The sequence below is a fragment of the Cydia pomonella genome, chromosome 18, assembly GCF_033807575.1.
Source record: "Cydia pomonella isolate Wapato2018A chromosome 18, ilCydPomo1, whole genome shotgun sequence".
NCBI lineage: Eukaryota > Metazoa > Arthropoda > Insecta > Lepidoptera > Tortricidae > Cydia > Cydia pomonella.
The window spans coordinates 8,606,509-8,633,045 of record NC_084720.1 but is presented as its reverse complement, the minus strand read 5'-3'; the positions used below and the strand labels follow the sequence as shown (position 1 = coordinate 8,633,045).

The window sequence follows — 26,537 nt, the reverse complement described above, 5'->3', positions numbered from 1 at the left end:
GTGTCAACAGTGACTTTTGACACTGACATATCCAATCCATATCGTGTCTTTAGGAATTTTTTTACGTATCTTAAGGAGCCCACTGATTAACAGTCCGCCGGACTGTATCAGCCTGTCCGTTGTTTGGAACTGTCAACTTTTACTGATAGGCCGATACCGTCCGGCGGGCTGTTAATCAGTGGGCCCCTTAAAAGTTCGAATCGGGCCGAGTATCGCGTATCCTGCGTTGTCTGAATGTCTAGCTGAGCCCGTGCCAAGTCTTTAGATACGGTTATCCACAACGTAGCTATGGGGGGCACTCTCTGCCTTTTCTCTTTTTCGGGGTAGCCTTTAAAGCCTTTTAAAGTGAGTACTCTTCGTGTACATCTTATCCAACATCTCGGCATATTATTCATCTTTTAGAAATTATTATGAACAGTAATAATTTATGAATACAGTTTTAATTAAATTCGTCGCACAAGGAGAATGAAATTGTTATGCGTTATATTATCAAGCAGGAGCATAGTGAAACAGCAGATTTTCTTATTTTGTACCGTTTAATTTAAAAGAATTATGTACTAAAAATACATAACGATGGGCTCGAAGCTAACAAAGTATGCAAAAAAAACTTAGCATAAAAGCTGCGATGGGTCTCAGCCAATACTGTTTCTGGGTGAAAGTCGAGGCTGCGTTTCCACCAGAGATGTGCAAAGATACGTAGCAAGGGATGTGGTTGACGCTTGTCATGAACCAATAGAAACTATCCTCGCTCAGCGCCGCTCTAGTGGAAACAGCTCAGCGTAGCGAGATAGCATGCAAAACAAGGGAAATATGTGTGCGAGAAATATGTTGCGAGGAATGTGTTGTGAGGTACTGACGCGTGTGAAAAACCATCCCGGCTCACCGCGAAAAACTAGGTTTATAGGTTTCCTTTTTTCAAAATTAGTAAATCAAAAATAGAAATTTCAAAAAAGCGAGACCTATAAACCTAGAATATATTATTCTGAAACGATCGACTTGAAAATCAAAGTGATTTGTTAAGATTTAGTTATTGAAAAACGTTTTCTCCCGGAATGGAATTTCATAGAAAAAGTACCGTTATTTCGTTAGGATCGCAAAGCTATTCTTCCCTCTTAAATAATTAAAAATAAAAACATCGTAGTGAAACTCCGACATCTCAACCTTCAAGACGCTTCCACATAATGCAATGTATTTTTACTTTTATCCATTATCCTGGCTGAAGCGCATAAACACTAATAAATTTTGACAAAAGTATGTCATACAGATTGACAGCTGTCGCTTTTATATGTTGAATGTCGCGGTCACCTTGTCGCACTGCAGTCATTGATAGTTTATTGTCAATCATGTTTACAAATTTTCCTACAATATCGACTATTGTTACATACCGCCGCATTGAAGTCAATTCTTAAGACCTACCTGTCATGTCAATGCATTTTGTATGAGAAATTGATGTTTATGACACAATATATTGAATGGTAGCTCTGAGAGCTGATTACATTGATATTTTAAAAACAGAATATTTTGTTATTAAGGTTTACTTATTCGTGTCTTGAAAGTTATTTATTTTTGACTCCAGTTATTGGATGTTAATTTCACTTCAATATAGTTTGTTTTGAGTTATAATATAACAAATGAAAACTGTATTTATTCTCATCAGTATAAAGTTTTTATTGTTTCGCTACATTTTGTAGGGTGCGAATCCCCAGACAAAAAATAATTCGGGTCAAGACCGAAACTTCATCTTGGCTCAAGAGGCAGCTCGATCGGTATGAGCTTATGGATCACTGTATTGTAGGTACTTTATGGGTATTTTATATATTTCGTTTATTAACGTTGGCTTCAGTCTTTTCTTTTAAAATACCTGCGGTCATTGCAGGTTATGGTTTATCTTAAATAAGTTTTTATGACAGCTAAAGCAAGACTTATTATAGAGCTCCATTAAATAAATCGTTCAAATTGCATTTAAGTTACAAATATATTCCACATGTACACACATATATTAAAACTATCAATAGGCCCTGAACGATACATTAAACGATATATAGTATGGCTTACAAGCTGTATCTTCTGGTTCCAGTTGATCTAAATACATATGTGCCTTTCATCTCAATCCGTTCAACTGTTTCCGCTTAGGTATCCAATATATCACCCATATTATCGACTTGAACTGCAATAAATGTATAGTATAAAATGTTCTAAGCTCCCACCACCGACCACCGTGCCACCGCGCTTTTATCAACCAACGCGTCACATGATCCGTCATTATATATCACAATTTAGATATTTGATTCAAGTACAGCAAAATTCACTTTGCTGTACATTTTGCAGAGATATCTGGGTGGGATTGTAGGTACTTACATACACTAATCACAAATACAGCGTAACTGCCATGGAGGTTCTTACAAAACGATTGATAAATAAATACATAAATCCCATTCCTGCATTTTAAATTAGCCCGTTTACGATAAATAAACAGTAACCTAATTATTATAGGAAAAAATATACCTTTATGATTTAAATATATACACTTTCGTACGTATGTACCTACTTTTTAGGGTTCCGTAGCCTAATGGCAAAAAACGGAACCCTTATAGATTCGTCATGTCCGTCTGTCTGTCCGATTCTGTCACAGCCACTTTTTTCCGAAACTATACGAGCTATACTGTTCAAACTTGGTAAGTAGATGTATTCTATGAACCGCATTAGGATGTTTACAAAAAAATAGAAAAAAAACAATAAATTTTGGGGGTTCCCCATACTTAGAACTGAAACTCAAAAAATCTTTTTTCATCAAACCCATACGTGTGGGGTATCTATGGATAGGTCTTCAAAAATGATATTGAGGTTTCTAATATCATTTTTTTCTAAAATTAATAGTTTGCGCGAGAGACACTTCCAAAGTGGTAAAATGTGTGTCCCCCCCCCCGTAACTTCTAAAATAACAGAATGAAAAATCTAAAAAAAATATATGATATACATTGCTATGTAAACTTCCACCGAAAATTGGTTTGAACGAGATCTAGTAAGTAGTTTTTTTTTAATACGTCATGAAATTTAAAAAAAAATTTTTTTTTCATCATACCCATACGTGTGGGGTATCTATGGATAGGTCTTCAAAAATGATATTAATGTTTCTAATATCATTTTTTTCTAAACTGAATAGTTTGCGCGAGAGAACCTTCCAAAGTGAAAAAAAGTGTGTCCCCCCCCCTGTAACTTCTAAAATAACAGAATGAAAAATCTAAAAAAAATATATGATATACATTGCCATGCAAACTTCCACCGAAAATTGGTTCGAACGAGATCTAGTAAGTAGTTTTTTTTTAATACGTCATAAAAATTAAAAAAAAATTTTTTTTTCATCAAACCCATACGTGTGGGGTATCTAAGGATAGGTCTTCAAAAATGATATTTAGGTTTCTAATATCATTTTTTTCTAAACTGAATAGTTTGCGCGAGAGACACTTCCAAAGTGAAAAAAAGTGTGTCCCCCCCCCTGTAACTTCTAAAATAACGGAATGAAAAATCTAAAAAAAATATATGATATACATTACCATGCAAACTTCCAACGAAAATTGGTTTGAACCAGATCTAGTAAGTAGTTTTTTTAATACGTCATGAAATTAAAAAAAAAATATTGTTTTTCATCATACCCATACGTGTGGGGTATCTATGGATAGGTCTTCAAAAATGATATTAATGTTTCTAATATCATTTTTTTCTAAACTGAATAGTTTGCGCGAGAGAACCTTCCAAAGTGAAAAAAAGTGTGTCCCCCCCCCCCCTGTAACTTCTAAAATAACAGAATGAAAAATCTAAAAAAAATATATGATATACATTACCATGCAAACTTCCACCGAAAATTGTTTTGAACGAGATCTAGTGAGTAGTTTTTTTTTTTAATACGTCATAAAATTAAAAAAATTTTTTTTTCATCAAACATATACGTGTAAGGTATCTATGGATAGGTCTTCAAAAATGATATTTAGGTTCCTATTATCATTTTTTTCTAAACTGAATAGTTTGCGCGAGAGACACTTCCAAAGTGGTAAAATGTGTGTCCAAAGTGGTAAAATGTTGAACAAGATCTAGTAAGATTTTTTTTAATACGTCTTAAATTGTACGGAACCCTTCATGCGCGAGTCCGACTCGCACTTGGCCGCTTTTTTTACTGTTGTGTTTAGTTACTTTATTTTGCGCAATATTTTTTTTTTTGCTTATGTGTGCTGGATTAGCCTGCCTACGAAGCAGGAGGTTCCTGGTTCGAATCTTGGTAAGGGCATTTATTTTTGTGTGTTACCACAAATATATGTTCCTGAGTTATGGATGCATATATGTATATACGTATTGATATATAACTATAATATGTATAGTCTAGTACCCAGAACACCAGCACTATTAACTGGAAGAGGTCCCGCTTAGGGTTAAGTTCGCCTTTGTTCTACACAATCATGTTCTCTCTGAGGTAATCAATATTTCTTTTTTATCGTACAATAAAGTGTTTACTAACGATTGAGCTTACGGTGGGAGGTCGATCTGTGTCAAAATTGTCTTATAATATTGATTTATTGGCAATAGTTAACATTTGTAAATATTTACGTTACATTTACGTACATTTTGCTATATTTATATTCATTTGGACGTACTTTTGCGCTAGTATGACTTGAATGAATCAAAGAATGTCATGCCTATCTTACCTACACAGAAGTTATCACAACACCTTATAAAACAAAGTCCCCTGCCGCGTCTGTATGTATGTATGTTCCCGATAAACTCAAAAACTACAGAATGGATTTTCATGCGGTTTTCAGCTATCAATAGAGTGATTCTTGACGAAGGTTTATAATTTGTTAAGGTTTTATGTACCTAACCCATGCGAAACCGGGGCGGGTAGCTAGTATATACAGGCAATCTAAATAAATCCTACCTAATTCGTATCAAAGCATTGTTGGACATGGACAGTTACGAACTTATAAACTAATTTATTTTTATGGTAGAGGAGGCAAACGAGCAGACGGATCACCTGATGGTAAGCGATACCACCGTTCATGGACACCTGCAACACCAGAGGGGTTGTAACTGCGTTGCCGGCTTTTAAGATGGGAGTACGCTCTTTTCTTGATGGTTTGAAGGTCGTATCGGTAAATGTGTCTCTAACATATTTTCTTATGTAATTTCTCGATGTTGAAAAGGGATCGCCTCAGGCTTACTAAACTGAGGGTCGGTTTAAGGGTCCCCATCGCATTTTTCATGTAAGTATCTTGCTCAAGGCGATTCCCAATCAGACCAAACTACAAGTTTGTGATACTAAAAAAAACCCGGAATAAATTTTAACGTCTTGGTATAATGGTTAATGGGTATATTTGCTCTTCGTCTAATATACACTGCCATAATTATTACATACTCTAAAACACATTTGTTCTAATTAGTCAGAATATACAGACCTACCTATAATAGGTCTCAATTGAAATATACGACTCCCAGAAAATTGAGCTAGGTTGGAACTGCAACCCCGTTTAAAAAATAATGTTTTTGAATCTATAAAATATTATACGTTATATTACTGTATAACATAGCAAAATCCATATACGGTCGCGGAAATTGATTCTTTAGCAACTTGCGGTTCAAGTAAATTTGGCTGTTCATACTTATGGTAAGAGCTGTCTATTGTAACGTGACACGTTAACTGCTAAAGAATCAATTTCCTCGACTGTACAATAAGCCTTTATTATGTAAAAATAAGCGTTATACTCGTATCAATTACGGTTTAGATTAAGTCATAATACAACAAAATCAAAATCGGCGCTGCGGCTGACCAGGCCCAGATGCTCAAGCGCCGCAAATACTCGGCCTTACTCAACGACTATGAGTTTGCAGCGCTCGCGGTTGAGACTTTGGGTCCCTGGTCAGCCGACATGAAAGCATTCATGAGGGCATTGTCGGCACGGCTGGTCGACACAACAGGGGACCCCAGGACTGGCGCGTACCTCTCTCAACGCATCTCCTTTGCGATACAGAGAGGTAACGCCGCAGTGTCATGGGGTCCATGCCGCAGGCCGACTTATTGGACGGGGTGTTCTCTATGTAATTGGGTTTATTATTAATTTGTAGGTAAGTATATTTTTATTTTTCCTTGTTATTTTCTTTACTCAAGTAAATTTTTAGGTTTAACTAGTTTTCATTTCATAATAGTATTTAATTAGGTCTACTTCCACAATGCAGTTGGAAAGCGTATTAACATGCATTCGATACTATGCATCACGTACTTATAGGGTAGACCGAGGTGAATCGTAAATCGGATCACAGGATGAATTGTATCATAATGAAAAATCCGTTTATAATATTGCATTGATATAAGTGCACTAAAAGCACATTTTTTTTCTAAATTTCAACCCTCCCCTATTTTCTAATATATTTTGGTTTCTAATGGAATTTGAAATATGCATGATCGGTAAATCTAGACATTTTGAATATTATATGAAGCAATTTGGTCGTTACATAAGCTTTGGAATACCGATAGGTAGGTACGCATTCCTTGACTAAGGCATTCATCACGACAACAGCAAACTAATTAAAGGGTGGGGGCATTACTGGCTGTGTAATTAAGAGGAACCATTGGTGTGGGCAATTATTAATGGGGAGCCCGACTTGTCATGCGAAGAGCCAAGCGCCACTTGATTACAGCTCACGAAGGGTTGTATTATGTCTTACGAGCGGCCTTATATCAGGCCGTAAATTTCCATAATCCCAAACGCTAGTTAGTCGAATTGTTGAACAAACCAATGGGAGACGGAGAAAGACTAGAATGACAGTCCAGACCGTGTATTCTTATTATTCATACGACACACTGAGTACAGCTGATTACTAAGTAATGTAACCCTGTATTGCCTTACACTTTCACGATTTTTGAACATTTTGTTTTCAAACGGGGCTAAACCTCGTATTAGTTATTAATTAATCGCGAAGTCTATCTGAACAAGTGCAGATATATTTCTAACTGGACAGGTTTTTCGTACTACCCGTGCGTTTTTAAATAAGTAATTCACTTTTTTAAAGGTTATCAATTGGACTACAAACAACAATCTCTTTGTGGCCAAAAACGAAACGTCAAGTCCCAAACGTCAACGATAGCGTACAGTTACCTCAGACTATGAGATTCCAACTATCTGTGAGCACACTTAAGCTGGTTTACTTCAACGTTAGACTTGGCTCCGATCGGTAGGTAAACGTTATAACACCCCAGAGAATAGTAAAGTGGAGAGTACCCGTGATGAAGGTGAAAATAAACGTCTGATCTGAGGCTTTCTTTATGACAGCCCCTTTGAACTATACGTCTTCCTATAAATATTATAATACTTCTACGAAATATTAGCTTCGGGTTCACAAAGACGTACTCAAATAAGGATCTATCAAATACAACAACAGATCGTCAAATCAAACATTGGTCGGCGGCAGTGGCAATATGGCTAGAATCAATACGATGGCCTATCGAACCGAGCAGCCGGTTCGTTAGCAAATGGCGTCTGGGTACAAGTCACGACAAACGCACCTCGATATAATGCATAAAAGGAAGTTTGTCGATTTAAGCTCGCTAGAAGTAACTAACATACTGAGTTAAAAGTAAAATACGATACATAACTACGTAGCTTTGAAATTTTGTTTTTAGATGCTTAGAAACCAACTTTTATAACAAGATACAGTGTTAGACTGTTGTAACATTTACAATTAATAAGTGGCGATAAGAAGCGCGGCCAACGTGCAAAAGGAGACCTAGGCTCTCCGACACATGTCACGCGATTGACTAAAAACACATGAGTTAAGCCATAAAATTAGCTTAAAAAGTTTCCCGTTTGTAAATTGTTAGTGATATTTTACGCCATGCCTTTGGCAACCCCACATGCGTATTAGCATATTTTATAGCACGAGGATTTAATACAAAATTAGTACTTAATTTGTACTTACTTGAAAAAAAATGTGTCTAGTTTGGGATAGGAAGCCAAATAAAGTTGGGGTTGCTGTAGAGCATCTTTTCAGCAATCCCTACTGTGCATACAGTAATCGAACCAACTCTCCGTATAGCACAATCGGATTATGACCAACCTCGAAATCTCTAGAACAGTCATGAAATTTGGTATGTATATAAATTAAAGGCCGCTTTTTCATGCCCACACCATTTGACATTTGGGGACCTTGAGGAATCGCAGCCATGGAAAATGTGTACCATCTAGGAAAAAATCGCGTTTTACTCTTTTACTTACGAGTTTTATTTGAATAAAACGTCAATAGTACAACTTTTTGACTTCTGACTCTTCTGAGGCATGTTTCTATGAGATGACTTCATTTTAGGGACATAGTGTTATATACATTTATTGTGTTTAATTTAATAAGCTTTCACTTCGCCTACACAATATTCATAGTAAATCTACGGCTAAAGAGAAAAAAAGAATAAACAAATAAGTCGAATACTTTTTCCTATGCCGTTTTATCCCCTTGGTCCCCGAAGCTCAAATTTTAAGACACGCAAACCGGGATCACAGAAATTGTAGGTGTGAAATTTGATTCCTGTTACTATTGTTTGAACCCCATTTAAGACCTAAAATCTGGTTTTGCAATCATATTATTTAGCCCTAAAATGTTCACCTCCGTTAATTTTAGTAACTTTGTATTGCTTAGCATTTTTGTACTAATTATGGATCTACTGATGTCTATTTTATTATAATCCGCTAAATAGTTTAGGCGCTAGAAGAAAAAATATGATTTAATATTCGGAGCCCACACAAGGCGGTTGGTTTAATTTTTCTGTAATAAAGCAAGTGTAACCAAGTTGTGAAGGGAAAGAGGAATCTACCGATACGTCATTTAAAAAATCTGTCCAGTATCCTAAGTACTGAATCATCAGTACTTAATTAAACCCATAACCCTACTTTGTGGTTAAGTCGCAATCGAGTAAAATATGAATATTGGGGTAGATCACGTACAAATGTATAGTTGAATTCATATTCCTCCGAGTATCCTATTAAGAGAATGTCCCCTGAAAGTGTATAAGCGTCAAACTTAGATTCAGCAAGTATTTTGTATAACAAGATGTATTTTTTCCGCAAAGATATCCAGGACTTTTTTGTGTAGAATTTAATAAGCTTTAATGTTGCCTTACACTATATTTTCAAAAAGAATGTAATATTTAGAGTAAAACGCGAATTTCTCCTGGATGGTACACATTTTCCAAGATGGCTGCGATTCCTCGAGGTCCCCAAATGTCAAATGGTGTGGGCATGAAAAAGGGGCCTTTAATTTGTATACATACCAAATTTCATGACTGTTCTAGAGATTTCGAGGTTGGTCTTAATCCGATTGTGCTAGTACTGACTTAAATTATTTGTATCATGATACGAAGGCACGAAATAAGTACTACAGTTATATGGAAATAATTCAAGTGATGACTATAGAATTTCAATCGAATCAGGATGAGTAAGTACATCATCATGAGTTCATAACTTCAATTGAATCCCACCAAGAGGTAATCATATCACTAATATTTTGACGAGGAGATACAATTTGCAGGTATTATTTCACTAGTCACAATGTTCCTAAACAGTAAAAAATTTAAGCACGAATTAAATCCTCATATAATTAAAAATGCCAAAACGTAATATGTGGTTACCAGAGAGTACCTATGATGTGATATTTACATAGGTATTTAATTTGAAGTGTCCCGTAGGCCCAGTATTCAAACTTAAAACATTTTTTCGGCATTAGGAATGCCTTATTATTGTGCCAAAGAAAAAATTAAATTATACTTAAGTCAGTTTTAGTCAAAATTAAAATAACATTGTTTCTACAGTACCTATCTTATGTTACATAGGCTGAAACCTAATGTAAATACTAAAATATTACTATATTGATTCATATACGTAAATATGTTTGAACTTTTGAATAATTTTAGTATCATCAATCAATGCACGCCAATATGATATAAATGTACTAAAAAATATAAATTAAATAAACATAGAAGTATATTGCGACTTCTAATTATAGTAATTATTTACTGGTTTGCAGACGAAATAAAGTTTAACATTTACATTTATGAATCATATATTTGTATTTTTTTATTCAAATTATCACTATGTCAACTTCTAACATATCAATACATGACCTAAAACCGAAATCGCGACTTTAAACGGAATCTGCTGAGATTCTAAACTCTCGTCACATATTCCCCTTTTGCCTATTATGCATAAAAAGCAGTGTCGCAAGCAGTCGCTTCCAGCACACGGCGATCTCACAGACGTACGCTCGTCCTACATTCACCCCCCTTCTTCGATCAACTGTCTCGACTTGACGACCATTACCTAACCGGCCGCTCTACAAACTCCTCGCTATAACAACAAACCTACCTATCGCTGATATGACACACAGCTCTTAATACGTGACTGCTAAGGTCAAACATCCCGTGAAAGTAAATTTTGAAATGGCAATATTAAACTTGCCTTGTCAATCTGTTTACACTCGCTTGACGATCGTCATTTAATTAATTCAATACTCGAATGCACGCTGTCATATATAGAAGTTTTTTTATCGCGCGTGTAATTTGTCCAACTGCCAGCATTCATAAAATAGTCTGTGATGTATTTAACTCAACATTATCCGTTCTGTTTTTGAAGTTGTTGGTGTAATGTGAAACGAGTTGCCAAAATACTGGCATGATAGAAAGTGAAACTTATGAAGTGTAATGAATGTGAATATGTGAATTGAAAATGCTGGCTGGTGAGGAGACCAGCATCGACATAGTGCAGCGATGGTTGATGCGACGAAGGAGCAGCGATGATACGGAGACAGGTGCTTTTTTTAACATTTATTTATTTATACACCGTGTTTTTTTGCGTTAATTTCGAGGGTGCATTCCTGAGCTTAAATTAAGTAACTTTCTCAAAGACACCGATATTCTAATTAACTCCATTTCGGAGATAATCAATCATTAATTTTTATCTTATAAGGCCCTTACGAGCGTGTATACTTGCCTTAGGGCCTGTTTACTTATTGATTAGTGTTTAGTGCGAGTTCATACATTTGCTACTAAACGTAAGTACTATCTCGGACGATCGACGTTCGAAATGACATTGATATGTCATAGTTTTCAATTGTTTGGTTGAGTTAAATGTAATGCCCGTGTTACAACAACGCTAGTTACTTTTTATAAAAATAAAAATAGTAAAAAAAAAAAAAAAAAATTTTTTTTTTTAATTAACTGTTCTATTTAGTTTCCTTAAACGTACTTACCGATACCCCTAAGTTAACGAAATTCAATAAAAACACGGTGTATAACATGTATGAAATAAGATAAAAATTTACGAAAAAAAGTAATTAAGTTCATTTCAAAACTTTATAATTTAACTTTTGGATTTAGACTGTGCTAGACCGTCTACTGGAGCAATTGTTGTGCTGTAATGATATAATTACTTAAAAGGAACGTGGCAAAACAGCTAATGACGGGAGATGCAATATAATAGGACCTTACTAGGACATTACAAGAATTATCAGACCTTGATAGGACTTTAGCGTTGCTTTACATAAGGTGGTCACTCACTACGAGTACTTTTCTCGAAGATTAAAAAATCGTACATATTTGTCTATTATAGAAATCCACTTAAAAGTAAAGTCTAGTTCTAAGTTTTAACCAAATTTGAATAGGAACTTACTCTTTAAAATCAAGAATTATAATTTCTAAAATTTGACATATAAAATAAATAAGAATTAAATAAAAACTGCCCATAATGCTGGCTACAATCCCCCGTTGAATGGCAATGCCGATTCTTTGGCCAAGGAATGAGAAAAATTTACGATTAATAAATTAAAAAGTGATATTTTAATCGTACATTTTTCACACTGTTAAACTTTAAGTTACTTTTCCATCTTTATAAGCTGCTAACAATTAATCATTCATACTAAAAGTCAGGTGATCGCTGGGGGCGCCATTCACACAACTTCCCCAACTAACTTTCATTCCGGGAATTTCATCTAATGTATTTAAATATATTTTTTTCTTTCTTAACTAATTTCGGTACCTATTGTTTTAGAACTAGTTTTACAAAGTTTAAAAGAATTTATAATCTTGGCTTGACTGATTAAATAAAAATTATAACGTTCGCTACCAACTCCATTCGTGTCAAATTGTGAATTTATCACTGTTTAAAAGATGATATTTGAGTTAAGGTACAATAGGTTCAGACATCGGAGTGTTTAAAAAGTGCTTTTTGGATCACAATAGAGCTGCTATAAATTTAATTAGCAACCTTGAGACTATGGAAGGTAGAGGCAAGGAACAGAATTTCCTTAGGCAGAACTGCTGTAAAAGTGTCCAGCTGTCAGCTATAAATAATAGGTCCAAATCTCTTCAGAGTAGCGCTAGAGTAGCTAAGAACTTAAGCATTATTGACGGAGTGAAGTGCGCTGTCTAGATTAGATTTTTTTCTCAAGTATTCTAGGTATTGTAGCGCCGCCTATTTATGTTTTTTTTTTCGGACACTTTTTGGTATATGGAGATTCTGTTCCTTGCCTCTACCTTCCATACTTGAGACCTTTTTCGAGGGACTGTATCGATTTGATGCGGAAATGCACTTTAAAACTTTCTAACAAATATGCACAAAAGCTAAAAGTATGAAAAATTACTTCTAAAAATCAGCAATATCATGTTTGAGTGAACCTATGGGCCTTCCTTATTTCTTCTTCCTACGTTAATCTATGTTATGACTAATGAGCGGCAATAAGTCAAATGTCAGTCTCTTGGTGCTGGATATCGCTACTTCAGCTATATATCGCTAAATAAAGCTTCGATCGTAATGTCACGCGTTGTCAATAAAATATGTGGAATTTAGCATCTGAATGGGCAAAACAAATGAATTTGCCGCGATGCATAATTTCCATTGAGTTCGTACTGTCGGTAGGTAATTAGGTATAAGTAGATATTTTGTATCATTCCCATCCTATTAACACAATATACGAAGGTTAATTAGCTTATTAGCAAGATCTGCTGATTAATATTAATACCATTTGTATAAATATCAATTAGGTTAATTAATGAAATATTTTTAATCACATATTTAGTTAATGTTTTCGTGAATTATGACTGTGCCTTATCAATATATGATCATACCGCACAATGTGAAAGTACTTAATTCAATTGGTTACATATGTTTTAATAAAACTGAGCGGCCAATGTTACCATGGAGTCTACTTCCAATTCCAAATTAGAAGCTCAGCAATTAAGTTTAATGTGAATTAAAACGTGAAATTTATTAATAAGGGCCCAATTTATTAAATATATTAAAAACGGGTCACTCACGTATTTTAAGTCGAAAAACGGTCGACATGTTTCACTCCGTACCAACGAGTGTACCGTTTTCAATTTATTTAATATGTCTATATCTCACGGAGGTTTTGTTATTAAAAAGGCTCCACTTTCTTAGGTAACAATTCCAGTCGATTTAGCTTTTAATAATGTATATGCGCAGTTTCCTGGGGATTTTGAATTGTCAAATACATTTTTAAGAATTTCAATAATAAGAGCCCTATCACACTACGCGCAACGATCGATCTCGACGCGACTGCGCAACGATTTCCCTGCTTAGTAAGATACTGTGGGCCTACCGCGAAAACCGAATTTCGCAAATTGCGGGGATCTTTCTCTTTTACTCTCACTAAGACGTAAGAGTGACAGAAATATGCCCGCAATTGACGAACTTCGATTGTCGCGGTTGTAGCCCAGGGATTCTTTGAAAAACGTTGCGAGCTCACGGCGGAATCGTTGCGCGCTCGCGGCGAACTCGCTGCGCAATCGATTTCGCCGTGAGTGTGATAGGGCCCTAAGATAAGCGTTTTAAAAAGTTCTGGTGGGAGATAAAAAAAAATAATGTTGTTATGCAACGGTTATGGATATGATCTGTTAGTTGTCAACAGTAACATTTACATAACGCGAAACGTAGTGGTATACCTATAAGTTCCTCCCAGAAAACCTATAAATAAGTATATCTGATCCGGGGTTACATAAAAACGACCTTATTTTCGTAGTAATATGGTTAATTATGGCTATGAACTTGTGGTGGTAATTAGTGAGTTTTGTTTGTCTTGTCACTTGACGATATGGATATATTGGTTACAAAGTGGTCACAATCCTCAGTCATGAGAGATAGATTAAGAGAAGATTGATTGCAAACTATTTCACGAACACCACGTTATCCTAGGTTGATTTACTGCTACGGCGAGTAGGAGCATAGAGCAGGCCGATTTGAGTACCTAGTTTTAATTTTCTTTTTTCCTGACGTATTTTAAGTAATTATGTAACCGTTTGACTAGCTAACATAAATTACAGAAAACCATTTTTAAAGTCTTATACTGTACTGATATAGGCACTTACATATATGATATAGGCAAAACATGCAAATCAACAAGCACACAACAAATGAGCAGGTTATCACAATAAATTAGCCATTATAAATATACGGAAATGAAGGAAATACAAGAACTCAAAATACATTTTTTTTTATAAATGGTTCCTTTCGATTACTTACATATAATTGAAAAATCGACAACTATAGACATATATGCAATATTTCAATGTCAAAATAGCAATCTTCTTGTTTTTCTTTATAAACATATTTTTTGCCTATGGTAAGATGACGATGTTTTTTTTTCGGAGCGTTAACGATTGGCATGTTGAGTACGCGGACAGGATCAGCATGCATACACACCCCTTTACTATCTTAGATACTTCGTTTATTATCATTAAAAAGGGTAAACAATCTTGACGTGTCTTTTTATTAAAAAGTAAGTCATATCAAATATGTAACAATTATATAGCATATAATATGATCATTGACATTCTTTTGACGAAGTATAACAGTAAGTACAAGTAATGATTATGATTGTACACGAGATCTACGAACAATTCTAAATCAATATCCAATTGAATTGAGAAAGTTGGAATGCTGCTCCTAGTTGAATACGATATTTTATACCCGACCTCGCGTAAGCAACAAGTTTATGCATTTCGCAATAAAGTTCAATAAGCTAATGGGCGAGTATTCTGAACCATCTCGTATTCAAGAGTTCCGAGTAAAATATGTCACTATGTTTCCAAACAAAAGTCCCACTTTGTCGCTTGCCATTAGGACGCTTTGACAGGGTACTCCTTACGTGACCTTTTTATCCCGATAAAGATACCTACAATCAAACCTGTAAAATGACGCAAAAATACACCGAAATAGCGTAGAAAAAAACAAATAGCATCATGGGATGATTATTCGGAAACTTGAAAAGATACGCAATGGGTGAAGTTTAAAAATCCTTTTATAATAAAAAAAAGTAAATTTAGCGATTATTTCCTTTAATTATTATATTTTTAATACAATTATTATTAAAACTTGGAGCTATCACTAGTACATGAAAAAGCATCAATAAATGAGTATTTGTCGCGAACGAGTAGGATCGGCCCACCTGCCATTTAAATTTACCCCCAAAAATCCGATGTCTGCTTTAATTTGTAAATTTCAGCTGGCTTTATTTATTTGACAGACGGACAGGCAGCGAAGGCTTAGTAATATGGCTCCGTTTGTCACCTTTTGGGTACGGAACCCTAAAAAAGTTTGGTGTAAATTCTGTTTCTTTCAGCTCCGAGTGGATAATAAAAAGATCAAACGATATTCCAAAATAATAATTAAAAGTCGTGCATTTAAAATCCGTTTCGTAACATATTAGAATATGTGAAAAGTTAAATATTCTAAAATGTACATAAACCTAAGTAAAAGGTTTAAGTCAACTATACAAAAATAAAACAACGAAATAAATAAAAACATAGCTGCTTTCATGTTCACCTGTGTTTTGAGTTCACTTATTTCCAGAAAAGGGAAGTTGCGAATTACCAATTCGCATGTGTATCGTATAACGTTTAACAGTAGGTACATATGGCCCTTTAAACTTTCGAAATAGGCACGGAAAGTACTTATTTCCGCACTAGTGCGGGAAAGTATTACCACATGTAGTGTAATAGTACATTAGGTACGATACAAGTGCGAAAAATAAGAAATTCGCGAAAACTGGCGCGAATAATTACCCCAACGTACATAATTCCTATTAAAACAAAATAGAATACCTTGTTAGATAAAAGAAATTAGTAAAAATATAGCTGCTTTGTATTTATTTATTCCATAAAAATATGTTGCATGAAAGTAATTTCAACAAATTTCGCGAATAATTACTCTAACGTCCCGTTGTTTGCAGGCAGCTCGAGCGGGTCGCCGGGCGCGCGCGCCGGCCGGCGGTCCTCGCTGGCGCTCACGCCCGAGGACGAGCCCCTAGTCGACGTCACCGTAAGTACGCGTCTTCTTTTCACTATCTCTTATCTCTGACGGGTGCAATTAATTTTAAATATCTTGTACTCGTACTTCTACATGTACTTACATACGTCATTTATGTAGGTCTAAAATGCCAATACATGCTTATGCAGCACTGTCCCGACTCTATGCGTAGAGGCGCAAACGCCTGTTGTAATGTTACATCCTGCGTATCGTTGAGAAGCGATTATTGCTGCACACGCATCTTAGTGTGGTTCAACTTTAATTTACTGGACTCGGGCACTTACCTTACGAATGCACGTATGAGTATCATTAACATTACTTAAAAATATTTCATAACACGTAGATTTACTCGTATTTACACAAGTCGAGAGCTGAGCGGTGCATGGGTCAAGCCCGATAAGGCCTGTCTCAGGAATCGGTGCATCTCCGCATTCTGAAGTCTATGGCTTTCACTTGTTTTTATCTATCCGCAGCACATCGACAATAAGTATTAAACGCGGTCGAAACTACTCCAACACTCCAACTCCACTCCAAAATATTTGTTATTTTTAGAGTATTCTTATAACTTATAACAATTTAAATATCGAAAATTGAAATTTTTCCATAATGCCATTATTCAGGGAGCAAAACAGGAAGGTACTATTCCACTATACTCTTAATCTTCGAACGGCTTAGTTTAGCAATTCTGCAGAATAGAGCGGCGACCGGATGTTTTGCCGGAACTTACACTCTGGAAGTTATTTAGATGGGTAGGTTAATATTTCAATGAAAAAAAAATAGTTTATTCAGGAATGAGGAAATAAAATGTTTGAAAAAGAAAAAAAAGGTAGCATTGTGGTAGGATAGCAGTCTGCACCACTGACAGGCCAAGACGAATACAGCCAAAAATAAAAAGCGGCCAAGTGCGAGTCGGACTCGCGCATGAAGGGTTCCGTACCATTTAAGACGTATTAAAAAAAAATCTACTTACTAGATCTTGTTCAACATTTTACCACTTTGGACACACATTTTACCACTTTGGAAGTGTCTCTCTATTCAGTTTAGAAAAAAATGATATTAGGAACCTAAATATCATTTTTGAAGACCTATCCATAGATACCCCACACGTATGGGTTTGAAGAAAAATTTTTTTTTTAAATTTTATGACGTATTAAAAAAAAACTACTCACTAGATTTCGTTCAAACCAATTTTCGTGGAAGTTTGCATGGTAATGTATATCATATATTTTTATTTATTTTTCATTCTGTTATTTTAGAAGTTACAGGGGGGGGGGACACACATTTTTTCACTTTAGAAGTGTCTCTCGCGCAAAATATTCAGTTCAGAAAAAAATGATATTAGAAACTTAAATATCATTTTTGAAGACCTATCCATAGATACCCCACACGTATGGGTTTGATGAAAAAAAAATGTTTTTTTTTAATTTTTTGACGTATTAAAAAAAACTAATCACTAGATCTAGTTCAAACTAATTTTCGGTGGAAGTTTGCATGGTAATGTATATCATATATTTTTTTTAGATTTTTCATTCTGTTATTTTAGAAGTTACAGGGGGGGGGGGGGGGACACACATTTTTTCACTTTGGAAGTGTCTCTCGCGCAAACTATTCAGTGTAGAAAAAAATGATATTAGAAACCGAAATATCATTTTTGAAAACCTATCCATAGATACCCCACACGTATGGGTTTGATGAAAAAAGATTTTTTGAGTTTCAGTTATAAGTATGGGGAACCCCCAAAATTTATTGTTTTTTTTTCTATTTTTGTGTGAACATCTTAATGCGGTTCATAGAATACATCCACTTACTAGGTTTGAACAGTATAGCTCTTATAGTTTCGGAAAAAAGTGGCTGTGACATAATCGGACAGACAGACGGATATGACGAATCTATAAGGGTTCCGTTTTTTGCCATTTGGCTACGGAACCCTAAAAATGGACGAATTAGAGTTTTATAATATTTTGACTCGTGTTGATTTGTTTTGTTCTGTTTTATTTATCGGTAATTTAGTGGTATTTATGTAGAATTGTAGGTTGTAGTTTAAATGTTATATTATTTATATTTAATTATAATGTGACATGTTTTATTTATTAAGTATGTATGTTATGTATTGAAAAATGTATACTTAAGTATCACGTTGCGGGGTATGACATACGGACCAATGGTCTCATAAAATATGTTGAAGTTCGTGCATACTACAGTAGTAAAAGTCGGAACGGAACGCCCTATTAACTACCTGTGTTTTTAAATGCTAAGGCTCTTGTTTATATTCTAATAAAAAACTAAATTTAAAATAATTTGGTCAGTTATATTAACTAATTTAGAAGGTATCTTGTCTATTATCTAGGTTAACAGCGCCGATTGTGATAACTGATTCAAAATACTTCGGCATACTGATGAAAATCAATGATTAAATTATTTTAATCAGCAGGGCTCTGATTGATAATGCGGGTGATATATTCTTATCACGACTATCGGACATTAAGACGATCGTTATTATGAATAGTTGTACTAGTCTTTCTTGGAGTCCGCCATTGCGCAAACGTTCGGTGGTGCTTTAATTTATATTTAGTTTATTAATTAATGGGCAAAAACATTAAATGGTGTACAAAATGTGACATGTGTTAAATAAGATATTTGTGAATGAGTTGCAAAAAGTGTAATAGTTTTAACAGAACGTGACTAGAATAGTTGAACTAGTGATGACTGTCATCAGCCTAATTTATCAAATGGTTGATAGAATAGCGCCATGACGTTTAATATTGCTTGAGTCATCGAAAGTGATTTAACAGTCTAGTAGTAGGTAGATACATAGGTACGTTTTCTGCTATCAAAATAGTTCATCAATCACGAAATCACGGTATTATCGGATAATAAGCGGATTAATATATAATACTTCCTGTGGATAATCCTCGCAAACCCAGTCAGGTGGCAGCATCATTTGTATGATAAACAGTATGGCACATAATGTGGATAAAACTCGCACTAACCAAGTTCAAGTAGAAAACCAAGAAGAACAACAAGAGAAGAATTTGGGATGCTGGGCCAAATTCAAAAGCTTATTTGAAGACAGAGGGTTTGATTTAGAATACGAGTATCGCTCTCCTGCGCTGCACGCCTTTGAAATTGGACGTCACTCTGATGAATTCAGACGTGTCACTGAAAGACGTCTTTCTTCTGAGGAGAAACGGAAATCTTTTCAAGAAAAAGTGACACACTTCGAAGAAGAGGCGAACGTTGATAATTTTTATGACCAATTTGCTAACAACGATAATTCGTTAGAAATTACCGAGTCTCAGAAGAAACACTCGAAGTACAGAAATCGGGTGTCCATTAGGCCCAGTATTTATTTGACGAATATTCAAGAAGAAACAAATAGTATTAAAGATTCTGAAGTTGATGAGTTAGAAGATGAATTAGAAGAGGTAAGTTATTTTCAGACTTGGAACTAAGTTTTGAGAGATAATTATTTGGTTCAAGATTAGGTGTCTTTCATAGCACTTTTTTTGTAAAACAACAAATATACGAAACAGTAAAGCAAATATACGAAAAGTATTCTGCCTGCAGAACACGACTCGACTAATTAGATTAGGACCGTGACCTCAAAAATGTGACTTGTCTGATAACGGGAGATGAGAAAATTGTGCGGTTGGAAAATAGGATAAATCCACTGATTTCATTTTGTTCACTGAAGTTAAATCGTTTTCGATTTCGTTGTTCATTAGGGGCACATTGTCTGAATCACAAAATGGGATTTAGTAAAGCTTGTCGCACAAAGAACAGATATAATACCCATATAGTTTACGTGTTTCAGTCAAAACATTCTGGTGAAAAATTTAAGATATTTGCGTCACGTGCATGCATTTTAGCGGTTAGACTGGGTTTTCGAGTTCTTATAAATATAGTTTATTTGAACCCAAACCCTGCAATAATATAAAATAATACAAAAATATTTGTTGTTTTACGAACTCACATAAGTACACGGTATCAGAAAATTTTAAACTAGAACTGGGTGCTTAGGTGACAGTTGCGTTTCGTTCACCTGTAGGACCTGTAGAGATTTATCTCTATTCAGAAAAGTATTAGCGCTACTTTACCTAGTAGGTAATATTATTACATTTCATAGGTTTGCCATTTTATAACGAAGAGTTCTTATGTTCACACTCTACGCCATATTTTATGTTTATGTAACTATATTAACGCTTTCTTACGATTAACTTCCAACCGTATTTCAATGGTCAATCAAGAAATAAAACGGTATGAAGTCCATTTATTGTCAAACAATACTCAGACAAAGCCTGATTTACCTGACATGGTTCCACACAATACGGGCCCTGAAAGAATTATTCTATTGTACTATATGGAACAGGAATAGCCGTACGATGTACATATGTAAATATCTGTTATTGAAAGAAAATCTGAACATCCAATCTCACCGGTAGCGTTGTGGGAGGCCGGAATCGATATTCTTTCTTTGTTCAAAACCACTAGTCACATCATAATACGTAGAAGGTGATACCGCAAAAACAGGAAGCTGACTATATATCATTGTCCTTTGTTAATAAGTAACAAACCTTCTGTGAGACACAGACATATCAAATATATTAAAACGGATCACTCACGTATTGACCGATATGAGTTACCCTGTTTTAATATGTTGAATATGTCATTGTCCATAATTATTACACACAGATACGGATACTTGCGTAGGTAGTTTTTACACAATTTAACCTAGAATCATAATTTTCGAAGAGATATTTTATAAAACCAGACAATTGCGAGTTGGACTCGCCCACCGATGGTTCCGTATTTTTTAGCATTTGTTGTTATAGCGGTAACAGAAATACATCAGTGAAAAATTCAACTATTTAGCTATCACGGTTCATGAGATACAGTATGGTGACAGACAGACAGACAGACTGACGGACAGCGGAATCTTAGTAATAGGGTCCCTACCCTTTTTATATGGAATCCTAATTAAAAAGTAACTAGTGACTAAGTACATCCGTATCGACAAGGAATATAGTTTTACCCCTTTTGGTGTGGAAACATTCGGCCCGTGGGGCCCTTTTGGGGCTTTGTCAATGAGGCTGGATGCGGTTGGGGACCGTAGATGTGGAAGCTTCCTCGCACAGCGCATTAGTGTTGCAATTCAGCGGGGTAATGCTGCCAGGATCTACAGAACCTTGCCGAGGGACGAATTTTTATTTTAGTTTAAGTTTAGGTTTTTTTTCTAATTAATGTTATTAATTTAGATTATTATAATTTACTTTAATTTATAAGTTTTGATACAATATTTACATTTACTAGTGACTTTAACTTTAAAGTTTAAGAAGCTCGTATTTTAAAGTCGATAAAAATTTGGACCTCGTAGTATGTGTACCCCTGTTTACTACGCCACGTAGTATTGGACCATAGTTTACCATGCCAAGTTTAGGTTCAGTACCTAATGTAATTGTAATTTCAATGGCTCACTGTGCCAAATTTCGATGGCTTCCTAAGTAATTGTCTCATTGTATTATGAACACTTAAAAGGACTAAATAAATAATCAGTATAATAACTTAAAGGCTAGTTCGATTTTAACAATGCTTCGTATACGAAGGTATGTTTAAGACGTCATAAACTTATGGAATAGTCGCCATCAGATATGTCAGAGCGACATAGTTGCTCAAAAATATATGAACATGCACCTTGACGTCTTGATAATAGATATAGCTGACGGTGACTGAACAAGCAATGAGTTTAGCATTGATGGATAATGTGGGGTATTTGTTCTATTCATGTAGTAAATTAGGCTTAGTTGACGAGTAACATATGAGAAGGAGGTATGTATTATGTATTTTCAGACGTCATCAACATACGCCACAAGAACTTGATGCTAATCCAACTTCCATCTAGCTAGTGGGGCATTGATTTTAAACGTGGAATATTTCTCCATTCCGTGGATTAGGCCTAAATCCTGGCATTAAGCCCTCATCGCCATACTCCTACGTGACTGGAATGGGATCCTCTAAACAAATCTGCCGACTGTTTGTGCGCTAAATTGAAATTTATTTACACAGATTGTTGGGGATATGTTCAAAATACGAGGCGTGTATTTAAATATCAGTTAAACAATTAGTCAAGTAGTGTATTGTGATTTGGTAGCTTAAAAACGACCAAGGCACAAATAGACTAGTGGATTCGATGGGGTGTCTAATGTTTGGTATAATTTTTATTTATATATTTTCATTCGATATAACAACATTTGGTTATCTTTAAAGGGTATAATCATTCATTACATATATTTAACATTTAGTATAACAACAAAATATATACACTTATTTCGTATATTCATCATTACGTATAACGTTTATTTCGTATATACTTCATTTGATATAACACTTATTTATTATAACAATCATATGGTAAAATTAACTTTTAATATACAACTCATATTACATAACTAACTAGCAGTATAAAACATTAGAGATACCATAATTTATTATGGCGAAAAACCATAACATTAGACAGTACTAGCCTAGCGGATGATTTTACCAAAGATTACATTCTAGGACAGGGGAAAAAGAAGCCAACATTCCCTCCTTCTTTGTGGAGTATTGCTTATTTACATGAGAAAGGATTACCACGCACTCAAAATTGCGCGGAGTCTTGTCACCACCGCATCAATTCAATTATTAATAAAATAAACCCGGATCCTATTGTTTGGCAACTGAATTATTAGCTGAACCCAAGATTATTCTAGGAGATGTAGAATCATATATGAATGGCCAAACACCACCAAAAAAAAGAAAGCACATTTGAACCAACAACAAAGAATTAATCAAATACTTGAGCGAAAACAATAATACAAGGAAGATGAAATTCTGCGAGCGATGGCTTCAAATTTAAGTTTAAAATGATATTGCAGAGTTTAATGAAAAAAAATATTTAATTTTTTGTATACATTGCGTTTTGTTTAACCATTTTAAACTAATTTATATCATTTCCTGTAGGGATCACAATTCTAACCTAATCTAACCTATTTTTCTTATACAAATCCGTTTCGTTTCACAGTTCAAACCTAACCTAACCTACATTTGTGATAGCAGTCCGTTTCTTTAAGGTTCACAGTAAAGTTCTAACCTACCCAATTTTTCTGGTACTAAATTTTGAATTATATCTCTAATACATTATATAAAAAATTGTTATACTCACTGTGCTTTAGAGGAAATTAGCGTTATACCATTTGATTATTATTAGAAATAAGCATTATACTCAAAGAACGTTATAATAAATGTTATTCGATATAATGAACATTATAAGAATCAATAATTATGCATTAAGTGAATATATCATTTGTTGTTATGTCAAACAATAACTATATCAAATGAGCGTTATTGCAACTAATATTATATAAGAAAAAAATATAGCGATCGATACGCACCCGATTCGATGCACTATAGTTGTAACGATTTATTGATGATATATAGTGAAATCACTATCGACAGTCAAGATATGCTATTAGAAATGGGTGAGTTTACCATTTGATTCATGCGTCCATCACTACGTTTGCAATATGTCACAAGTTGTCACAGAAAAACTTCTTATTATTTTGACTAGGTAGGCGATTACTGGTTTCTGATTCGTTTTTGTAAAGTTAAATACTTATGTACATGAGTACGAAAATTCTAAGAACAAATTAAATTAATTTCTTACGAAAATATGTTAATTTATGTTTTTACAAGTAGTCACACTAAAGGCCTCCAGTGACCGGGGCTGGAATTGAATCAGCGACCTTCATTTACGCGACAGATGCCTGAACCGCTCGGCCACCCGGGCTCGGTGGCATGGGCTCATTTCCATGTATATGACTATTTCCCGAAGGCTTGCGGCGCCCCCTGGCCATCTCTGAGGTAGAACAGTATGGTTCAACCTCCTAACCGAATCAAACTCAGGTGATTTTGGGCTAGCGAAGAGAGCTCTTTCGTTTAGTACGAGTATTCTCATATACCAAATAGGTATACATATATTGCCGAACATGTATTATATTTAAATACATGCTTAAAATTATTAAGAAATTAGCTTAACAGATTCCATGCTACGTTTTAGAATAGATATTGGACCTTGGTATGGAATCTGATTGTTCAATAAATAGTGATTGGCAGTTTTAAGATTAAGTCTGCTTATTTTTTATCTTTCGACACCTTTCTCGTATATTTCGACCGGCTGGCAAGCCTCAGTCCTGATTTACTAGCCATAAATAAGACGAATAAAACTGTAACAAGAATAAATGATCGCTTACACTTTGTTTAACAATGTAAATTATGGTCAACAGTTTACTCCCAGGAGAGTTATTTCTGCTGTTTTTAAAATTGATGACAATTGGGTAGTTGACACATATTGAATATTAAAAAAACTTTAAAAAAACATATTAAGATTATAAAAAATACAAGTCTCAAAAAAAGTTTTTTTTTTTACTTTCAAAAAGTAGAATGAAAATGGTACCATTCCTTATATTTCATTGAAAAATAAATTGTAAAACAACTATATACATAAGCGCAATATTTCAGGGTCAAAATAGCAATTTTCTTGATCTTCCATACATTTAGGACAGACTAATGTAATGTGACGTCACAGTACAATATGATTTTGTTAGAGGCGTTTCAATCGTCGATTGCGAGCGTCAAACTTTAACACTAATTTCATATCTTTGTGTTGTTTAAATACCATGAGTCCTATATAGACATTTCGATTCCTATAGACATTTGATCCTGAGGAAAATCAAGATCGATTGACATTATTTACAAAAACTGTCAATTTGTTGAATAATTGTGTTCCGTATTCCGGGCCGTCGTTATTTTTTGACGATCAATAATATTTTTAAACTCAACTTCAAGATTTTTGATATTATTGTACGATATTGGGAAAGTGGTTTAAGAGGAGAATGTTTATGTCATCAATTTCCTAATAATATAGTAATTTTCATTTAGTAGCAAATGATATTTTGCATTGTTTAAAACGACCTCTGGCCTGGAAACCGCAAGACTTACCGCGAGGTGACCAACCCTTTGTGTAAAAATAATGTTTAAAAATCTAGTTACCTGTATTTAACTTTATTATAACATTTTAAAATACAAGAGCGGACTGTGGTTATCGCTTCTTTTCACTAAAATGTCTTGTCCGTTTGATATTTACGAGGGAAGAATAGGTTTTTTAATCTAACCAAATAACGGTAATTTTTCTATGAAATTCCATTCATAATTCAAAAATTTATTCTGCAAGTAGGCCTCAAGGGCTCTTTTACAAGTCAATCCAACATTTATAGTAACATAATATAGTGACATGAAAAATACATAACAATATTTATAAATACAACAGCCAATACCTGGGTAAACATTACATTATAATAATCTTAAAATAAATAATTACTACAATACAATAGAGATGTATACTCTCTATGGTTAAAAATACATTAAATCTGAGATGTAAAAGGTCCCCAATGTCAAAGTATGGAGGTGTAAAGTCTCTCCAAGTGTCAAAATAAACTTTATACTAAATAAATAAACCGCGTCTGGACTGTTAAACTAGCAGTCTCATAAACTAATGCTACATAATACATAACTAGTATGTACCAAGTCAAGTATATTATACAATATTACAGAGACCTATAGTCTCCACAGTTAAAACATTAAGTTTGGAGATGTATAAGGTCCCCACGGTCTGAGAAAAATAATAATAGAAAATAAGAAGTAAGTTATTTGCTGTGAACCATTCTAGTACCTTTTCCAAAGTTTCACTGACATGGCTATAATCGCTCAGTTTCCTGTCAAATTAGTGAGGTGTCATGAGCAAATAAGAATATCTCACATTTATGTTTTACAAGGTTCGGCAGATCATTTATACAATACATACATTTCGGGAGAAATCGGTTTCCACTAACTACCTACATCTTAACAAATCACTTTGTTTTTGATGTCGATCGCTTCGACATAATATATTCTAAAGTTTATAGGTTTCGTTTTTTTTTTTTTTTTTTAATTGTTTACTCATAAAAAACCTATAATCCTAGTTTTTCATTGTGTCGATAACATACTAAAAACATTATGAAAATATTTTGAAGTGGAAAAACGTTTTATCTTTTTGTATATGCACGATCACGCTGTATAATACATCCCTCTTAAATCGATTCTAGGTTTCATTAACGT

The 26,537-nt window shown here is 34.5% G+C and overlaps 1 protein-coding gene and 1 long non-coding RNA gene across 10 annotated transcripts in view; one reads left to right on the top strand and one right to left on the bottom strand.

The window, feature by feature from the left end:
• LOC133527369 (uncharacterized) overlaps positions 1-26,537 on the bottom strand; it is a 274,455-nt gene that overhangs the window by 36,395 nt on the left and 211,523 nt on the right. The window lies entirely within an intron of this gene.
• LOC133527359 (high affinity cAMP-specific and IBMX-insensitive 3',5'-cyclic phosphodiesterase 8) overlaps positions 1-26,537 on the top strand; it is a 311,161-nt gene that overhangs the window by 162,912 nt on the left and 121,712 nt on the right. For 5 of the 9 annotated variants that reach the window (XM_061864311.1, XM_061864312.1, XM_061864317.1 and 2 more), the window contains one exon: positions 16,273-16,361. In XM_061864311.1, coding sequence (XP_061720295.1) covers positions 16,273-16,361 — 89 coding nt within the window. Of the gene's footprint in view, positions 1-10,022; positions 10,837-16,272; positions 16,362-17,884; positions 19,775-26,537 lie in introns of those variants that run through there. The other 4 variants (XM_061864315.1, XM_061864313.1, XM_061864309.1 and 1 more) reach the window with 4 other exon arrangements.